This window comes from Hyalella azteca, unplaced genomic scaffold, assembly GCF_000764305.2.
Source record: "Hyalella azteca isolate HAZT.00-mixed unplaced genomic scaffold, Hazt_2.0.2 contig10999, whole genome shotgun sequence".
Lineage (NCBI taxonomy): Eukaryota > Metazoa > Arthropoda > Malacostraca > Amphipoda > Hyalellidae > Hyalella > Hyalella azteca.
The window spans coordinates 464965-482952 of record NW_025941012.1 but is presented as its reverse complement, the minus strand read 5'-3'; the positions used below and the strand labels follow the sequence as shown (position 1 = coordinate 482952).

The window sequence follows — 17988 nt, the reverse complement described above, 5'->3', positions numbered from 1 at the left end:
ATATTTAAGTTGATAGAATGTACTTGTTGGTGTCATGGAGGTGCTGCCCATTTTTTCTAATTCTTTCCATTCATGGGCTTTACTTTTATCATATGTTTATTTCTAACGGCACATAGATTGTGTAACCTATATCCAGAACTGTTTGACGGTAGTAACTTTGCTTTACATGGATGGAGAAATTGCACTAATCAGGGTTGGCATTGATTAAATCAAACTGATTAAATCATTTGATTTTTTTTATAAAAAATCATGATGTTTAAATTTTTTTTACCAATTTTGAGTGGCAGTCTTTAATTTATTTTGAGGTATTGTTATTCATGGTTTAGTATAAATGTACTACCGGTGAAGAGGGCCGCAGAACATGAGCTATATTATACAGTAGAATCATTCATTCACATTGTACCTTAATGTATGTCATGTTTTATTTCATTTTGTTTGAGTGTCATGTGCATCTTATTAATTATGTATCTTGTTTCCCTTGGTGTAATGTTTAAGCAGAGTAAAAGTTACTGAGACAAAATTCTTGCAAGTCCATATGATATGCACTTTTGATTAAGCTGCACCCCTGATTGCTGAATTGGAAATTCCCTTGTTGCACCTGATTCTTTTCTGACCTTCAAAAGCCTGTTTAAGACGCCTTAATGCATGATTGATCTACACTTCTGCTTGGTTAATCCCATCGTGATGCTCCATTTTGGTGAGTACAGTGCATTTCAGCTCATTAAAATGTCACCATGCTTATATTTGTCTTTGCTGAGCTCTTAACAAATGTTTTCCAGTTATTCATGCCTGTTTATAAAGAATGAAGGATGGTTTTCACTGGTTCTCATGTTAATCCTGTCCTTTTATTGCACAATTTTCATTTTGCTTACTTGAACCATGTTGTGTCCACCCTTGAATAACTTACTCTCTGCAACCCCTTCCATGCATTGATGACTTTGTGTGTGACAAAACAGTTTAAACATCCTCCTGATGTCAATATTTCTAGAAGGCTAGTTCTTATGAACGCATTTATTTGACGTTTAGGAGCGGTTGGTGTGGAGCTACAGTCTTCTTGATGAGAACCGATGATCACTCGACCAACTCCTGGCCTTCAAGAAAGAAGATAAGACATTCCACCTATGATCCAAAATTTGATTGGGATACCAACTTGAAGTTGACGAGCCATGCGCTTTTCCTATATACTTTGAATCCAGACATATGTGACTTAGTCCAATTTTCTAGTTGTTTTTAGGAGTATAGTTACTGATTAGGATGCTAGTGTGACTAGGAGTATAGGAGTATACTGTGTTTAATGACTTGTGCGACTTAGTAGGACCAGTGTTCTTTCATAATCCACTCATGAATGCCCCATACATCAGTGAGGGAATCATGTTGTTGTGTCAAGAGTAGTTTAAACTTTAGTCTGACTAGCTAACAAACCAGAAGTGAGAAATTAGAATTTAGTCTGACTAGCTATATACCCAAAGTGCGAAATTAGTAAGATTTGCAGATTTAATTCTTGAACGGCATAACTGTTGCTTTTTTTTCTTGCTTTACTTTCATTGATGTTCAATGCTTAGTTATTGTGTGACCTAGTCCGCTTATGCATTCCTGTGCTTGGCACCTATTTGTTTCTATTTGCTTGCCAAATACCATTTGCTTTCAAAGTGTGTCCTAGGCCCTAGATAATCATTAGCTCTCCCAACAGCCCAGCAAATGGTAAGATGGCTACAACCCTTTGGGCATACTTCCTGCCATAAGGTAAGAGTGTTGGTGCTGAGTGCAGTGTGGAGTGAGTGTGGTGTGCCTGGGTGTGGTATGCGAGTGTGTGACTCGGTCCACAAGCCACTCAGCATTGATCTCCATCCCTCCACCAGTGGTCAAGTTTGGCCTTGCCAACTATCACTCCTTGGCTTGTACCTGAAGCCTGGGACGGTTACTACTTGATTTATGATTACTACTTGATTTATGATTACTACTTGATTTATGATTACTACTTGATAACTACTACTAGGGATGGTTACTACTTGAGTATGGTTGTTAAAACCATAGTTGGCCGTGACTAATGTTTGAGTAAGACATTGTTATTATCTGGCAGCAGAAGCTGTTAATGACTCTTTTCCATTTTGACTTTACTATTATTTTGTAGTTACTCGAAACTACAACGCTGAGAGGCCTCAGTGGTCCACTCATTAGAGTACTTTACCCAGACCACCAAATGGGCTGAACTGACACCACCGCTAGTGCTTGATTTAGACCAGGTACCGTTCATTTATTGTTGTATCCGCCATTTTGTATTTTGTGTTTTGTTAGTAGTAAATTGTTTAGTGTTTTCCATGTTTCATGCCTTCCTGAATGTGACTCCTTCTGACCACATTCAGTATTTGTTCCATGACCAAGGTCTCAAGAGTTACAGTCTCGCATATTTGTGCGGGCTTACCGGGAACCGCTACACCGGTATGACAAATTGGAATATAAACTTGTTGCCTTTAATTTGTATTAGGTTCCAATGAATTGTATGTTTTTTGTACAGAGGCATTTAGTGTTGCAATACTTTGTACATAGCTAGCAGCTTAACTAATTCTTATAAGGCTATAAGTAGTCTTTAACTATTGTACTATTTGTTATATGTATATTGATTACAATATACAATTTAAATGTGTTTGCTATGGTAGCTTATACGTGGTGAGGCAGAACTGATTGAGCAGTTTTGAGGCAAAATAAGAGTAATGGAGGTACATAAAAAATAAAGTTTATTTTCCTTGAGGTTAACATAACATACTATTTCAAATACTCATGTTTTGAAAACAATGTCAGGAAGATGGTGTCCGTTAGCTGCATCACACTGTTGGAGTTGTTCTTGGAAGTTTCCTACAACACATTCACAGATATGGCAAGGTATGGCCATAACCTCTGCTACAATAATCCATTCCCTTAGCTGTGGTAGGGTGTCAGGGTGACTTCTGAACACCCTCTCTTTTAGATGTCCCCAAAGAAAGAAATCGCAATTGCTCAAATCGGGTGACCTTGCAGGTCACTGTAAATCACCCCTCAGAGACACCAGACGTCTGGGAAACATGCATTCCAAAACATTGAGTGACATTCGGGCTGAGTGAGCTGTAGCCCCATCCTGCTGGAACCACATGTCTCCCAATGTTTCATTTTCAACAACGTTCTCCATCCTGGGCTGCAAGAAATTTTGCAACATTGCAGCATAGCGTTCGGAATTCACTGTCATGGTGTAGGTGCTGGCCCTCATTATGGTGTTTATTGCTTGCTAGTAGTACAAGTTTAGTTTATAATGCAGTGATACTCTTTTTAAGCTTTAGCATTTTAATAGAGATAGAATAAACTAGTTCGAGTGAACGGTCTTAACCGATGTTTTAATGCTGCTGGTTCAGCCAATAAAGATTTGTGCTATTCCTTTAGGCTTCAGCTAGCCCTATGTTAGTCATAACTTATCAATTTCTTTGCATTTATTTTTTGTGTTTTTTTTATTCAATAACCCATGTCTTGCCTTTTTCTTCCTGGTGTTTTTACAGTTAGAGAACTTGCAATGTGTTGTTCTAATGGCCGACTAGCATTCTGAAGCTTTGCACAGTGGTTGTCCTGGTGAGTTCCCCTGTTGCCACTTGTATGGCTTAACGATGGTTGGTTTGAGACATGCATTAGTTTGGCTGATGATCATCAGAGCTTCATCTGTGATTAGTCTCAGTCTGATGGATACATAATATATACCAATTGCTTGATCGATTAATAATTTGATACTTAAATTGTTTTGATGATGTTATTTAATCTTGCTTTGCATTTGAATGCTTGTCAATCAGTTAATGAGTACTATGTTTGTCTATAATGATTGCGCTAATGATGGTTTTTTTCAAGGTTCTTCAATTTACCCTTTTTTAAACAAGCTAATTTCTTGTGTTATTTCAGGGTTCTTTGATTGGGCAAGACACTAAAGTCTGTCACTTATGCACCCACTTTTTCCTTTTCTTTGTTTATGTTTGTATGCTTCATTTCTTTTATGTTTATATTTTTTTGTCAAGCAAGCTCCATGTTTCATTTCCCTTCACCCTATGGCTAAACCAATCCAGAGATGAAATGTTGAGTGGAGTCAGATAAAGTTGAAACCTCTCCACCTACAATGGTTACTCCCTCCTCTGAGAATGACTCCAACAGTGTGTTGCAGCTACCGGCCACCATCTTCCAGATATTTTCCAAACATAAGTATTCTAAGTGGTATGTTATGCTAACCTCGAGGAAAATAAACTTTCTTCTTTATGTACCTCCATTACTCTTATTTCGCCTTGAAACTTCTCACTCGGTTCTGCCCCACTCTGTATATTGAAAGGTTGAGATTGGATTGACCTTTTAGGCAATTAGAAAGATTTTCCACCCTAATATGAGTATTCTAATTAAAATATTTAATTTCAATTTTTAAATATGTCAATTTAAAACTAGAAACAAAACAATTACAATTATAAAACTATATATATAAAATAATTAAATGCAGTGAATGGAAATAGAATGTTTGAATTGTGCATATGTATATTTCAAACAGTGTTAGCTTTCCTCACAACATTAGTCTCGTTTCAAGTTAATTGAGGTTTGTTTGGTTATTGTTCAGTTTGTTTAGTATTGGTTTATTGGTGTGAATCAAATGGGAACAGTGCAGTCAGTCACTCAGTCACTACTAGTTGGTGTGTTTAGAGGGTAGAGTCTGGTAGATTTATAGGATATAAAACTAGTAGATCTATTGATAGTGTTGTGCAATGTGCTATCAGCTACCTATCTGTTACTATTATGTGACTCTTCAATGTTTAGAAGATCCGTATTCCTGAAGTGTTTTTGTATATTGAAGCCAGTTAAATGGTCAATATTTAGCTTGTTACCATGTTCCATACATACTTTACATACTTTTCCAGTCCCATACATACTTTTCCAGTCCCATAGTGGTAAACACCACCTTGACCAATATTGAAGGCAATAAGTGCCCTTTTTAGCCATCCATTTTGATCCTTATACTGTTATTGTTAGTAGGCTAATTGTAACATAAAAAAATAACATTTCAAAAAGACAAAAAAGCTGAAAAAAATCAAATAAAAAAAGCATGAAAAAATGAAAAATCAATGATTTTTTATTTTTTTTTTTATTTAAAGAATTAAAAATAAAAAATCACCAACCCTGACACTAATTCAGTTTACCTATGTTATGTCTCCAAACACTGACCAAATAATCGTATAATTTAAGTGTACTTTTAATATTTTTTGCCTGCACCCTTGCTCAATCTGCTCCCTTCCAGTTACATGGTGAGGATACTCGTTCCTGTGCTCCAGGTGCAATGCCTGGACCCACAAGCGGTGCTCTGGCCTGCGCTCCATCCATCCCTACTCCGCAAACTGGCTCTGCCCTACGTGCAGACAGCCTGACTTGATCCCAGCCAGACCCTGCTCCCCCTCGCCCTCTGTCCTCCCCTCCGTCGGCTTACACTCACCTCTGTGTCCTCCAACTGCAATGGCATCTTATCTCGCTCGGAACAATATGGCGATTGCCCGTCTCCAGAAGACCAAGATATCGGCCGCATCCCGCCCTCCTCTTTCCCTGGATATGCGATGGAGCGCTGGGACCGCCCCGAAGGTCACGACAGCGGTCTCCTCATCCTGATCTGCCACAACGTCCTGTATATTGGGCATGATATCTCCCTCCTCCTGCGCGGCAATACCACCATGGAGGTCACAGCAATCTCTACTCCTCTTAATGGCTCCACCCTCTGTATTATCAATATATAAATTCCACTGGCCTCCTCCTGCCCCCCGGGATATTCCCTGGATCTCTCATTGTCACCATCTCAGGTGACTCTAATATTGGGTGTCTTTAGTCTACCCTCCGGAAAAACTTCTACAGTTATTATCCGATCATCATGAAACTTCACATACATACGTAAAATGTAAAAACAATAACATTTTGCTCCTATAAATTTTTCGAAAAAATTGATAGAAAATGTGAAATTCATAGAAAACGGCTAAAAAGGGGTACTTTAGAAAATCTATCTCCTCCTACAAATATCATCCTACAACATCTAGACACATATCATTCCATTCGTAAAGACCATACCTATCGACTCTGTGATCACTTTTCTCATTTTCCCCTTAGTTTTTTTTGTGCGCGTTTTTCCCATTTTTCTCATTTTTCCCTCATCCCCCCCTTCTCCCCCATATATAAGACAAACCATACACAAATTGAAAAAAATGATCACAGAGTCGATAGGTATGGTCTTTAGGAATCGAATGGTATATGTCTCATTGCTGTAGCTTGAAAACTGTAGGAGGAGATATGTTTGCCGTGAGAGCAATAGGAGGTTTACACCAGGCCCAAAAAACTGCCGCGCGGCACGTAAGGGGACGTAAAAGATTCGTAATGTAGCCTAGATACCGTAATTAAGCCTCAAACCAAGTCAGCGAGACATAGAGCGACTGGCTGCATACCTTTCACCTTGCTGTCATGATGGACACTGACTGCTTTGGCTGCAGCAGGCAATATTTATAGCCCTGCTCTCGAATTAAGCCCATAGGAATTAGTGAAGGCCGCCCCCCACCTCCCCCCATTTCACGGCCCGTTGTGTACGTCAAAATGCAGGTAGAGAGATGATTCTGGTACCGTTCGACGCGTCAGAAAGTAAGCTTTAAGATGAGTATAAGCACCGGATAATGCCATAATTGGCCGCTTTACGCCAGACGTTCCTTTTTAGTGTGTCCAGCCTTCGAATTAATCCCATAGACTTTACTGAAGGGCCCTCAAAACCGCCCCCCTTTAGGGAGCTGTCATGAAATCATTTTTCGACATAGAGAGATGATTCTGGTACCATTCGATGCGTCAGAAAGTAAGCTTTAAGATGAGCACAAAAACCGGAAAACGCCAAAATTGAAAATTTAGGTGTAGACGGTCCCCTTAACACCCATCACTCCTCATAGTTCTCCCACACTGAAAACCAGAGAGCCACAGCGAGAGGGACCACAACTGATAACCTCATCTCTGGCTCTACCTTTACTGACCTCAACAAAGATTGCGGACCCGCCTTCCCTCCCATGGTTCACCCTCTTCACCAGATTTTGCCATCATTAGTGGACATCTGCTAGTAAACACCTCTCGGACTCCTCAAGTTGCTCTGAACTCCGACCACTTACTCATTCTGATGCATCTTCCTCCCTCTGCTGATTCCCGGCTTCCCGGTCCGCCCGCTCTTATGTAAACTTTAAGAAAGCTGACTGGCCTGCCTACACAGCAGCAGTCAAAGCAGTTCCTCTCCACCTTGTATGGGGGTGAGTAGACCCTGAAAGACGTCCTGGCGGCTTCTTCCAATCAGCTCATCACTGCCGGCTTCTGGAGGGACTTCTCCCCCTCAGTCAACCCTGGCACCGGGTTGCTTATTAAACAATGGGATGACATCAGGGCGTGCAACCCAACTGACCCCTGGCTCCCAGATCTCAACCTGGAAATATGTACTTCCATACAGGCCCATGCCAGGAACACTTGGAATCTCCTTCGCTCCCTAGCCGGAAAGCATAACTGCCTTCCCCCTAATCAGCCAATCCAATTTGGTCAGACTTCCCTCTCCTCCCAGTGTAAGATATTCCCACTTTCTGTAAACTATTCACTTCCATCGCTCAACACTCTCAAAAGTCCTTCCACCCGCCGCTTTATATGTAGAATCCCAGCTGAACATCCCCTTGACAGGGACTTCTCCCCCTTCACCCCCGACAAGTTGAAGCTCGCCATCAAAGCCGCCTACAATTCATCCGCTCGGGGTCCAGACAGCCTCACCGTCCTTCACCTAAAGCACCTCGGCCCACGTGCCCTCCAGTTCCTTACCTGCATTTTTAATAGCTCCGTTTCCACGGCTTGTATTCCTTCTATATGGAAAAATTCAATAATTATTCCAATCCTTAAGCCTGGCAAACCTGGAAGAAAGGGTTCTTCCTACCGCCCCATCTCCCTCCTTTGCCATTCAGTCAAGATCTTGAGCGACTTCTACTCCTATAAATCTCAGAATCACTTATCACCGTTCCCTCGCAACATGGCTTCAAACCAGGTCACTCCACAGCAACCGGGGTTCAACTCACAGCAGCCTACAGCCCGCACAGTGGCAGCTGCGGTCGGCTTGTTGAAAGCTTTTGATAGTGTCGACCACCCTCTCCTTCTAAGCCTGATTTCAGCCTTGGACCTACTCCACAACCTGGTCTGCCCACTGTGCTGCTATCTCAGAGGCAGGCTGGCATCCTGCCTTTACCTCAGAACACAATCTCCTTTCAGAACAATAAACTCAGGAGTTCTCCAAGGTTGTCATTTTGTCAGCCCTATTGTTGTTGTTGTTTGAGGGTCAGTTCTGGAGCCAGCCAAGTTGGTCGCCCCAGCGGGCCAGCAGCCCCGCGGCGTTTACGGGGTCTGCCCAAAGGTCACCCACCGACAGGGATGTGGGCATTTCAGGACAGGAGAAAAGATGAATGGTGCCGTGCGTGTTGGATAGACAGAGTGGGCAAAGTGGAAAAGGATGTGTGGCAGTGTCTATTTTATTTAGGTATGAGAGATGTAGCGGTGATTTATTTGTTGAAAAGTTGGGCAAGGTTCCTGCATGCAGGTCTAGGTAGGTTGATTTCAGATGGGTGGATCTGTGGTGTGGGAATGTTTAAAATTTTATTGTGAGGGAAGGTTGCAAGATAGTTTTCTGTGATTGTAGTGTAGTTTGTTTTGAGATTTTGTTTGATTGTGTCCTGTGTAGCTTGTGCAGGCGGAGTATCTAAGTTGGTAGTGAAACCTGAGTTATGGAAAATGGGTTGTTTCGTGAGACGGTGTGGGTGCGGCTGAAGGGTGAGGGCATGTAGTGGGTGGGTTGGGTTTTGTGCTTTCTGTCTGAGTTGTGAGGCATGAAGTTTGAGGTGTTGTGTTAGGGGTAGGAGTTTGGTTTCTTGGTGAAGGTGATGGATGTTGGTGTCTGCGGTACAGCCTGTGGCTATCCTGAGTGCTGCGTTCTGGGCTGTTTAGAGTTTGTTCATGTGCGTGGGTGATATAATTGGTGACCAGGATGAGTTTGCAAATTCAAGGATTGGACGGTTGATTGTTTGAAATGTGGTTGTGAGTAGTTCTTTTTGTTTTCCCCCTTGTGTGGCTGTAAGTGATTTGATTATTTTGATGATATTATTGGCTTTGTTGTGAGTATTACTAATGTGTGCGCTGAAGGTAATGTGTGTGCTTGTGAGTATTACTAATGTGTGTGCTGAAGTCCAAATATTTTAGGGTTGCGTACTGTTGGAATGAGTGTGTTATTGATATTGAGGTTGAGTTGTGTGCTATATTCGGCCGGGTCAGGTGTGAAAAGAGTGGCAGTGCTTTTTGTTGCATTGAGTTGTAGTTGGTTGTCTGTGGTCCATGTGTGTATGGTTTGTAGGTATGGAAGAAGGACTTGTGCAGCAGTGTTAGTCTTTGTGGTAGGATAAGATTGTTATGTCATCTGCATATGTAATTATTTTAATATTGGGTGGAGGTGAGGGTATATCTGAAATGTATATGTTGAACAGTTTGGGTGATAGGACTCCGTCTTGTGGTACGCCTGTTTTGAATAGTTTCTGTTTTGAATTGGTATTATTTACTTGTGTGAAGCCTTTTCTGCCTTTGATGTAATTTGCTATGTATTTAAGTGTAGTGTGCTCTATTGCGGTTGTGGAAAGTTTGTTGATGAGTGTGTGCAGATTAACTGTATCAAATGCTTTGCTCATGCCTGATGCTATGGCTATTGTTCGAAGTGGTGGGCGTTTTTGATTAAAACCTGTGGCAATGTGTACTGTGATATGTTGGAGTACTGTGATGGTAGAATGGTGTTGTTTGAAGCCATGTTGGTGTTCAATGTTAGGGAGATGAGGTGAGATTGTATCAAGGATAATTATCTATAGGATGACCCCATGTTAGTGTCTTTGCCAGGTTTATGTATTGGAATTATCTTGGCAAGCTTCCAGATCTGGGGTATTGTATCGGAGTTTATTGCGATATTGTAAATTTGAGTGAGGTATGAAATTGCTGTGGGGCCTAGGTGTTTGAGATGGGGTATATTGACGTGGTCTGGTCCAGTTGATTTGTTATTTTTACTGTTTTTTTATGGTGAGTGTGGTCATGGCTGTTGCTATATATATTAGGTTGCCCTTTAGTGATTTAATTCTTCTATCTGTTATCCTGTTATTGTGTGAGGTTTGGTGCGGCTTGGTGTTTATAAACTGCTTGTTGAATTGTGTTGCCTTCTCTTTGTCGGTGTATGCTGTTGTGTTTGTGAATTGTATAGTTTTGCTTGGTTCTTGGTGTGGTGTTTTATTTGAAAGTGATGAGATTGTCTTCCAGAGAAAGTGTGTGTTGTGTTTGTTATTCCAGTTTTGCTCAAGGTGCTCTTTCCATAGGTTGCGTTTGTGCGTTTTTATTTTAAGGTCTATGTCTCTGTTGAGTTGTCGGATAGCTGGGTCATGTCTGTTTTGTTTCCTGATGTGGTTGCGTTCTTGTATTTTGTCTGATGGCTTGGGGTAGAGGTGTCTGTTTTGTTTTTTTCCTTTGGGTATATGGTGTTTGTCTGCTTGTAGAATGAGTCCAGTGAGTATCTTATTGGCAATGTGAATGTTGGTGGGCGCTGGAGTGTCATGGAGTGCTTGGTCTATTTCCTGCCAGTAAGCTGTCCAGTCTGCTAGGTGGTAATTTGTGAAAGATCTGTTATAGGTTTTTATGTGGTAGTTGATTTTGGTACAAAAGTGCAATATGATAGGAACATGATCGGAACTGAGAGCTGTGATAGTTGACCATGTTATCTTGCTTGAGATGACGTTTGAGGCTGTAGATATGTCTGGTGATGTGGGTTGCTGTTCTATTGTAGTGGGTATGCGTGTTGGTGAGTTTTCATTGAGAATGATGTGGTTGGAGTTTTGTATAAGTGTGTTGATGAGGTTGCCTATATGGTCTGAGTTAGGAGAGTGCCAGGATGGGTGGTGAGCATTTATGTCTCCTGTAATAATGGTGTAGTGCTTGTTGAGGAGGTATGTGAAACAGTCAGTGATGTGTTGGTCTAGGTTGTGATGGCATGGTAGGCGTGTGTCCCTGGGAGGGATGTATATGTTAGCTATGTGGATGAATTTGTTGTTAGAGAGACTTATTTTGACTAGTTGGGTTTCAGTGGCTTCTTGGTTGATGTGTTGAGGAATAGTGGTAGTTGTGAAAACTATGTTATTATGAATGTAGGTGATGAGTCCACCTCCTGTCTTGTGTGCCCTATCTAGATGAATAGCAGTGTAGTCAGGTATAGTGGGTGTGCGAGTTGTCAGTTTAGGTTTGGATTCTTGGATTGTGATGATGTCGATGTCATGTTGTTTTGTGGTTAGTTTAAGGTCTTCTATTTTGTTTGTGAGTCCATTTATATTTATCTGCATTATTTTGATATCAGAGGGTGTTTTTCGGGGTCTGATTGGTGGAGAGATGGGTTGTGTGAGATTGTTAGATGATGTGGCTAGTGGGGATAAAGGAGGTTGGGATGCAGTAGCTGGGTTCAGAACAAGTTGCAATGCAGGTGGTGGCACTGTATTTGGCCTGGGAGGGATTGGTGGAGTGTGTTGGGGACAGGTCCAGGAATTTGTGTATTGGTGGAGTTGAATGTTTGTGCAGTTTTTATGGACCCAGTGTGGGGCAAGACTATTACAGAGAAATGAGTATTGGCGTTTTGTGATTTGTCTATTGCATGTGTCACACATCCAAGTCGGACCCGGGTTCTCCTCGACATCCCCCGCCGGTAGCAACAGAGACGCCGACCACACGTGGGGAGCCGCAGGCCGGCAGCACCAAAAAACATTGGCTTCGGGTCCCCCAGAAAGATTTGCTGTCGATTGGGGCCCGCATTCGGGCTGCGCTGCAACCGCAAGCAGGCCGACAGCATTTTGGAGCTGTCAGCCCTATTTAGCCACTTCATCTCTGATATCCCTGTACCGGTTTGCAGTATTGCCTTGTATACAGACGAGTTCATTATCTTCCCGATATCTTTCTATCGTTCCCGAGACTCGACGTTGTGGAGACTGAACTTGCTGGGTTTCTTGGGGACGTCTCAGACTGGTCGGCTGCCCAGAAACTGGCCGTGGCATCTAGCAAGTCCTCCGTCACGCTCTTCACCCCAGACACTCACCAATCCCAATCACACCCTTCTGTCACAATCTACAATGGCATCATCCCCTAGATAAAACCCCTAAAATTCTAGGCGTCACCTGGGACACGCACTACACGTTCTCACCTCACATCAGAGCCATAGTCACTAAAGCAACAGATTCTTTACATATCCTGAATGTTCTTGCCGGCACAAACTAGGATTTTTATCAAGGACATCATTGCCGCCTACCGAACAATCACACGCCCAATTCTCAATTACGCTGCCCCCATCTGGTACCCTGTCGCCTCACGCACCTTAATAGCAAGCCTTCAAACTATCCACAACTCTGTCCTGAGACTAGCCACCAGCTGCCTCAAAATGGCCCAGTCGCCCATCTCCGCCATGAGACGGGCGTCCTTCCCTGTCCGCTCACCTCGACCTGGCTTGCACCCAGTTCCTTGGGAGCGCCCTCCAGCCCTCCCATACCTCATTCCATATTGCTTCTGCTCCCCTCTGAGACTGCCCCATGAAAGCATCCATTCAGTTGAGATTTGGCCTCTTTGTTGCGCCATTGCTGGCAAAAGGCATCATGCCCGCCGGCGTCTATGGAGAAGTTAAGTGCTCACTCCGCAAGGAGATTGCCTCCCGCGATCCAGCGACCTACAATAGCGCTGTCCTTGCAGCCCCACCACCACAGATTGCATCAGAAGAGGCCTCACTTCCTCGCCCCTACCGCTTGGCGCTATCCCAGATCGCTCAGGATACTGTAGCTCCATGGCGTCCTACACCTTTAGGGTCGTACGCTCCCTCAGCACCGCCTGCCCGGAGTGCGGGGATCCTCTCCAGTCCGTCCAGCATCTTTTTGCCTGCTCCTCCTTCCTCGTCTCCTCCTTGTGGAACAGACATGTGCAGGAGGCGTCATTCCTGGCCACCCTCCCTGCCTTTCCCCATCTCACCTCTGCCGATACCTTCCCCCCCTGCCTTTGCCCATCTCACCTCTGCCGATACCTTCCCCCCGGCCACCACTGGAGCCTCTTATCACCAGCTAGTGTGACGACGCAAGAAACAACAACATTGCAAGGCAATGGCCATGATCAAGAGGCTCAAGGATTTTGGGAAAACAAGAAATTGCTTTGTCAAATTTAAGCTTGAATAAGAGTTTCTTGCAATTTTTTTGGACTTATTATCGCCTGCAGAAGTGATGATTAAAACAATAATGAACTTTGCTAACTATACAAATTCATCCATATTGTGTGCTCAAAATAATAAATGGATCATACGGTTGCCTATGATTTAGGGGTTCATAAGACCAAGTGGACTGAAATGTTGCCTTTCATTTCTTTTACAATACATAAATTTTGACTTACTACACTCGTCTAGGACTTACTCAGTCATGCTTTATTACCGGAACAACGGAAATTTTGTTTACTTTATTAAAAAATATGGTCATTAAAGGGTTAATTAATCTACTTGTAGGACTTGAGGGGTATGGGGCAACTAAAAAATCTTGTTTGCTGCCATGCTTTACTGTGCACTACAGCTTTTGCTTTACTTTTAATTATTATTTGTGACTGCATCTTACATTATATACCCACTTGTGCTCTTCTCCTTCCAGACTCATAATTATAAATGATGTTAGTTTAGTCTTGTGAGAGGATTAAAAAATTTTTCAAAAGCTCCATTTGATCCTGCAGAGAAGAGGTTACTTGCCTGGCTTGACTCCATAATGGGTAAGTAAGGAATGGCTCAGGGATACCTAAACTCTATTTCAATCCAACTTCTCTATTTTGTCTCAATAGTATACTTTTGTTGTGGATGTATTGTCATGAGCAAATATAGTGATAAATATCAAACAAACGTCAAGTAAAAACATGTTTTTTGTTAAAAAATGGCCCGATAGTGAGTAAATAGTAAATGCTCTTGGTCTTGGCAGATTCTTGGCCGCATATGCCACAGCTGCAGCAGATAATACAACAGCTGCAGCAGATAATACAACAGCAGCAGCAACAACAGCAACAGCTGCAGCAGCAACATCAACAGCTGCAGCAGCAACAACAACAGCTGCAGCAGCAACAACAACAGCTGCAGCAGTTCAAACAACAGGCGCTGCAACGACATGTTTTGCAGTTCTCTGGACATCTGGAACAACTTTCGATCCTGTATTTCTTACGACGAGATCTGGAGCAAGTAAAACGTGTATTAGCAGACCATCATGACCAGGTAATAAGGCTTGGTGCCACACAAATTCTAGAAGCAGCAGATTCATCAATATCTTTATTTGGCTAGATACACCGTAGGTCATTTCAGTTTCTGTCTTCTCATTTGAGCAATATCTGATATCCCTGAGCCATTCTTGTCCCTTGTAGGTGTGCTGCGATGGGGACACAACTACCACTTAATATTAATATTGTTGTCTGAACTCTGACATTCTTGTTCATTGCTTATGTTCACCAGATAACATGTAATGTTTCGACAAGTGGCTCCAGAAGATGTTGTCCATGTAATATAAAAATTGTTTGTTGCAGGCGAAGCAGTCAAGCACAGCGCAACAACAGAACAGGCGAGACAACGGCCGCTACCCCAAAGAAAGGTGCAATAAATTCTTCAATAGTAGTTACTTTGAGAATTGAATGAGTTCAGAAATAAGAGAAAATATGCACGAAAGTGCACTTTGTCTGAAAACCTGCCAGTTCTCCCTCCGTGAGGGAGCTTTATGTTGCACATTTATTCTCGTCAACTTGAAAGACAATTGTTGACCAAAACTCATTCATAATATAAACCAGAATGGTAAAATTACTTCAAGTAAATGTTTCCTGATGAAATGAAAATGATATGATCCAGATTTGTAAACAATATGTAATCGATAATAATTTTTCTGAGACCCACACGATTACCCAAATTTAGTTGAGTCCATAAAGGAATTTCTTGAGCAGGGCAGACCGGCAAGGAGACAGCAACGTTGACCGAGACCGAGACGGTCGGAAGGACCGAAGTCGCGGCGACAGAAGCGACGAAACAAGAGACCGTGATGGTAATAATGACAGGGACCGTTCGAGGAGCGGCGACAGAAGAGGCGAAACAAGAGACCGTGATGGTAATAATGACAGGGACCGTTCGAGGAGCGGCGACAGAAGAGACGAAGCAAGAGACCGTGATGGTAATAATGACAGGGACCGTTCGAGGAGATGCTCGCGGGAGAGGAGAGAAGACGGCTGTCATCGTCCGTCCAGGAGCAGGAGGTGAGGCCGGCGTGCGAGGGCAAACAGGGGCCGTATTATCAGAAAACTTAATAAGCTCCTAACTCTGTCAGCCAATCACGAAGGGCTTTTCAAACACCAACAAATCAATGACAAAAATGCTTTTCAAACACCAAATGCTTTTCAAATTGGCCGCTACGTGCGCTTATGCCTGTCATATTCAGCTCAGTTTTGAATGTCATGATATGATACATCGTAGCACCTGACCATAAACTCAGCTGTACATAGAGACTTCCAGGAGCATCATTTATTATTAAGTATGTTACTAACACGGTCGTGTTGTTTATCTCAAGTTAAGTGATGACCTAGCATGAATATATGATATGCTCCATTTGTTGACATGATGTAACTAACATATGGCCAAATGTTTGCATGGCATATGGAGAATAACCTATTGTTTGTTGCAGTGAGCAAGCCATTCCCCCGAGCCCAGAGCCCATCACTATGCAGGTCCCAAAGATGCAGAATCTGGTCAACTTACCCGGAAATGTTGGCAACGACTTCTTCAATCCTGCAAGCTCTAGGGTGAGTCAGGCTACTTGTTTTTGTTTGATATTTGTTGAGTCTAGCTGTTTGGCTACGTTTATGTTACTTTATTTTCCAGCTGGCGTAATTCTGAAATGATGTGTATCATTTTGGTTCAGATATCCTGGCTAATGCTTAAAAACAGCCTAAAATTTACCCTAAATGAAACTTTTCATATTCTTCTTATTCCCAAATATTGCCAATTTTCAGTTATTCATACAGTCCGAGTTCAGCCATCCTGCTACCCGAGAAATGCTTACAAACCTCATCATTTTCCGCAGCTTGATTCCTCGCCCCAGGCAATGATCGGTTCTGGGAACTCCGCCGCTGTGGGGCTACACTCAGAACGGCATTTCCCTGCGTCTTCATGCTTCAACACATTGGGCTGCCCTGGCATATCACAACAACAACAACATGGTGCGAGACCCACGGGCTCTGTCGTGGTGAAGCCCACGAACGCTGGAGGTGTTGTCGGTGGTCTTATTCGTGGTACGGCGCTGCCCATCAAGATGTCAAGCAGCCCTCTGCAGCAGCAGCAGGTCTGTAAGAGTTCCTCCATCACCATTACGTCTCCAGCCAATCTGCCCTCCTCTCTTCAGTGTAATACGAACCTTTCCCCGAATCAGGCATCTTCAGTTCACTCTCTCCCCGTTAATGTTCCATCGTGTTCGTTGATGGGTCCATCTTGCACGTACATCTTCCCTGGAGGCGTCAGCACCATGGCTCCTTCTGTGAACAACTCCCTCAGACCGCAGCTCGCGCCCCCACCTTACACTTCAACCGCCATGAATGTCCTCAACATCCCTATTTCTGCCCCTCTAAAAGTTGCTGCGTGCAGCGGAGGTGACATTTCGAACACTTCGCTGTCACACATCTCCCAAGCTCCTAATATAGTCGCTTCGTCCAGCCCTGCTGGTACCTACAGCAGCAACTTGAGCCTCCAGTCTTCCTTGCCATGTACCTCCACAATGACAAGCTCTTCTTCTGTCCTTGCAGCCACTAGTGGATCAGCTACTCTTCCTTATGACAAAACTGAAGTCATGAACTTCATCAAGCAAGAACCTATGGATATGGACGTCAAGAAGGAGCCCTTGTCAACTGAGGGCTCTGACGTCAAAGTAAAGATGGAGATCAAGACCGAAGTTAAAGATGAGCTTAGTAACTTAAAATCACATCAAAAGCAGATAGTAACTTAAAATCACAACATGCTTTTGGGGTAACCCGTGATTGAATCAAAATCCGTTCCTAGCAGCTCAAGATAATATGTTGGGTTACAGATTACTTTGCTTGATACTGTGTGTTTCCAGATATGTATAATTTTTTATCATTCAAATTAAAAATGGTTTTAGGTACAGGTACACTCCCTCATGCATATTGTCCAGCGCTCCGTTGCGCCCGTGCAACTAACTTCTGGTTGTGCCGTTCTATCCTGGGGCATTTGATCGTGGGCTGATTTGATGTCAGACGGTTTTCCTGTGAGCCGATATGATGCCGGGCGGTTTGATCTTGGGCTGATTTGATGTCAGGCGCTTTGATCGTAGGCTAGGCGTTCTGATTTGGGGGATGGACGATGGCGACTTTCCGTTGTGGTAAATTGATGCTGTCAGCAATTGTTTCAGATTTTATGACTACTTGTAATGCATTTTACTCATACTTCTAAATTTGAATAACTGGGATTTTTCCTGCTTCAGAAATAAATATTGAATAAAAGATGAGCAAAATATTAACATGTAGTTTGGGATAATAATTGGTGTGTACATCATAATAACTTGTAGTTTTATGGTACCTGCAAATTCAATGAGGCTGTGATTTCTCAGTTAAGGATGTAAATTTGCCAGAGTTGTGCGGATCTCTTCTGACGAGTTAAATGTAATGCTCTTACGCACGGTTTAGTGCTAATGCCAATTAACCGCAAACAAGAAGTCGGTGGTAAATCCCACACTTTTATCTATTAAGTTACCTATTAATAGATATTCGAATTTATTTATGTATATGTGAGTTTAGTTAGATGAATTCCTATGTGAAGTTCTTTGTGCATTTGTTGTATGTTCCCCCCTCAGGAGGGAC

General features: G+C 42.8%; 2 protein-coding genes across 2 annotated transcripts; both read left to right on the top strand.

Annotated features, from left to right (window-relative positions):
* Positions 1 to 12728: 12728 nt before the first annotated feature.
* Positions 12729 to 13193, top strand: LOC108665287 (classical arabinogalactan protein 9-like). Its single transcript, XM_018152022.1, has one exon. It carries the CDS (start codon positions 12729 to 12731, stop codon positions 13191 to 13193), a length of 465 nt encoding a protein of 154 aa, XP_018007511.1.
* A 1009-nt stretch (positions 13194 to 14202) lies between these two features.
* LOC108665283 lies at positions 14203 to 17734 on the top strand. The gene is made up of 5 exons (XM_018152019.2): positions 14203 to 14359; positions 14665 to 14729; positions 15073 to 15378; positions 15804 to 15921; positions 16203 to 17734. The coding sequence occupies exons 4-5, from the start codon at positions 15841 to 15843 to the stop codon at positions 17115 to 17117; spliced, it is 996 nt and encodes a 331-aa protein (XP_018007508.1). The 5' UTR covers positions 14203 to 14359; positions 14665 to 14729; positions 15073 to 15378; positions 15804 to 15840; the 3' UTR covers positions 17118 to 17734.
* The last annotated feature ends 254 nt before the right edge of the window (positions 17735 to 17988 follow it).

What these genes read in the sequence shown, in the direction of transcription:
- LOC108665287 (XM_018152022.1), top strand. Translation starts at nt 12,729, where the DNA reads ATGCCCGCCGGCGTCTATGGAGAAGTTAAGTGCTCACTCCGCAAGGAG.
- LOC108665283 (XM_018152019.2), top strand. Translation starts at nt 15,841, where the DNA reads ATGCAGGTCCCAAAGATGCAGAATCTGGTCAACTTACCCGGAAATGTT. An exon ending in TCAATCCTGCAAGCTCTAGG is followed by an intron (nt 15,922 to 16,202) that starts GTGAGTCAGGCT and finishes CATTTTCCGCAG; the next exon opens with CTTGATTCCTCGCCCCAGGC.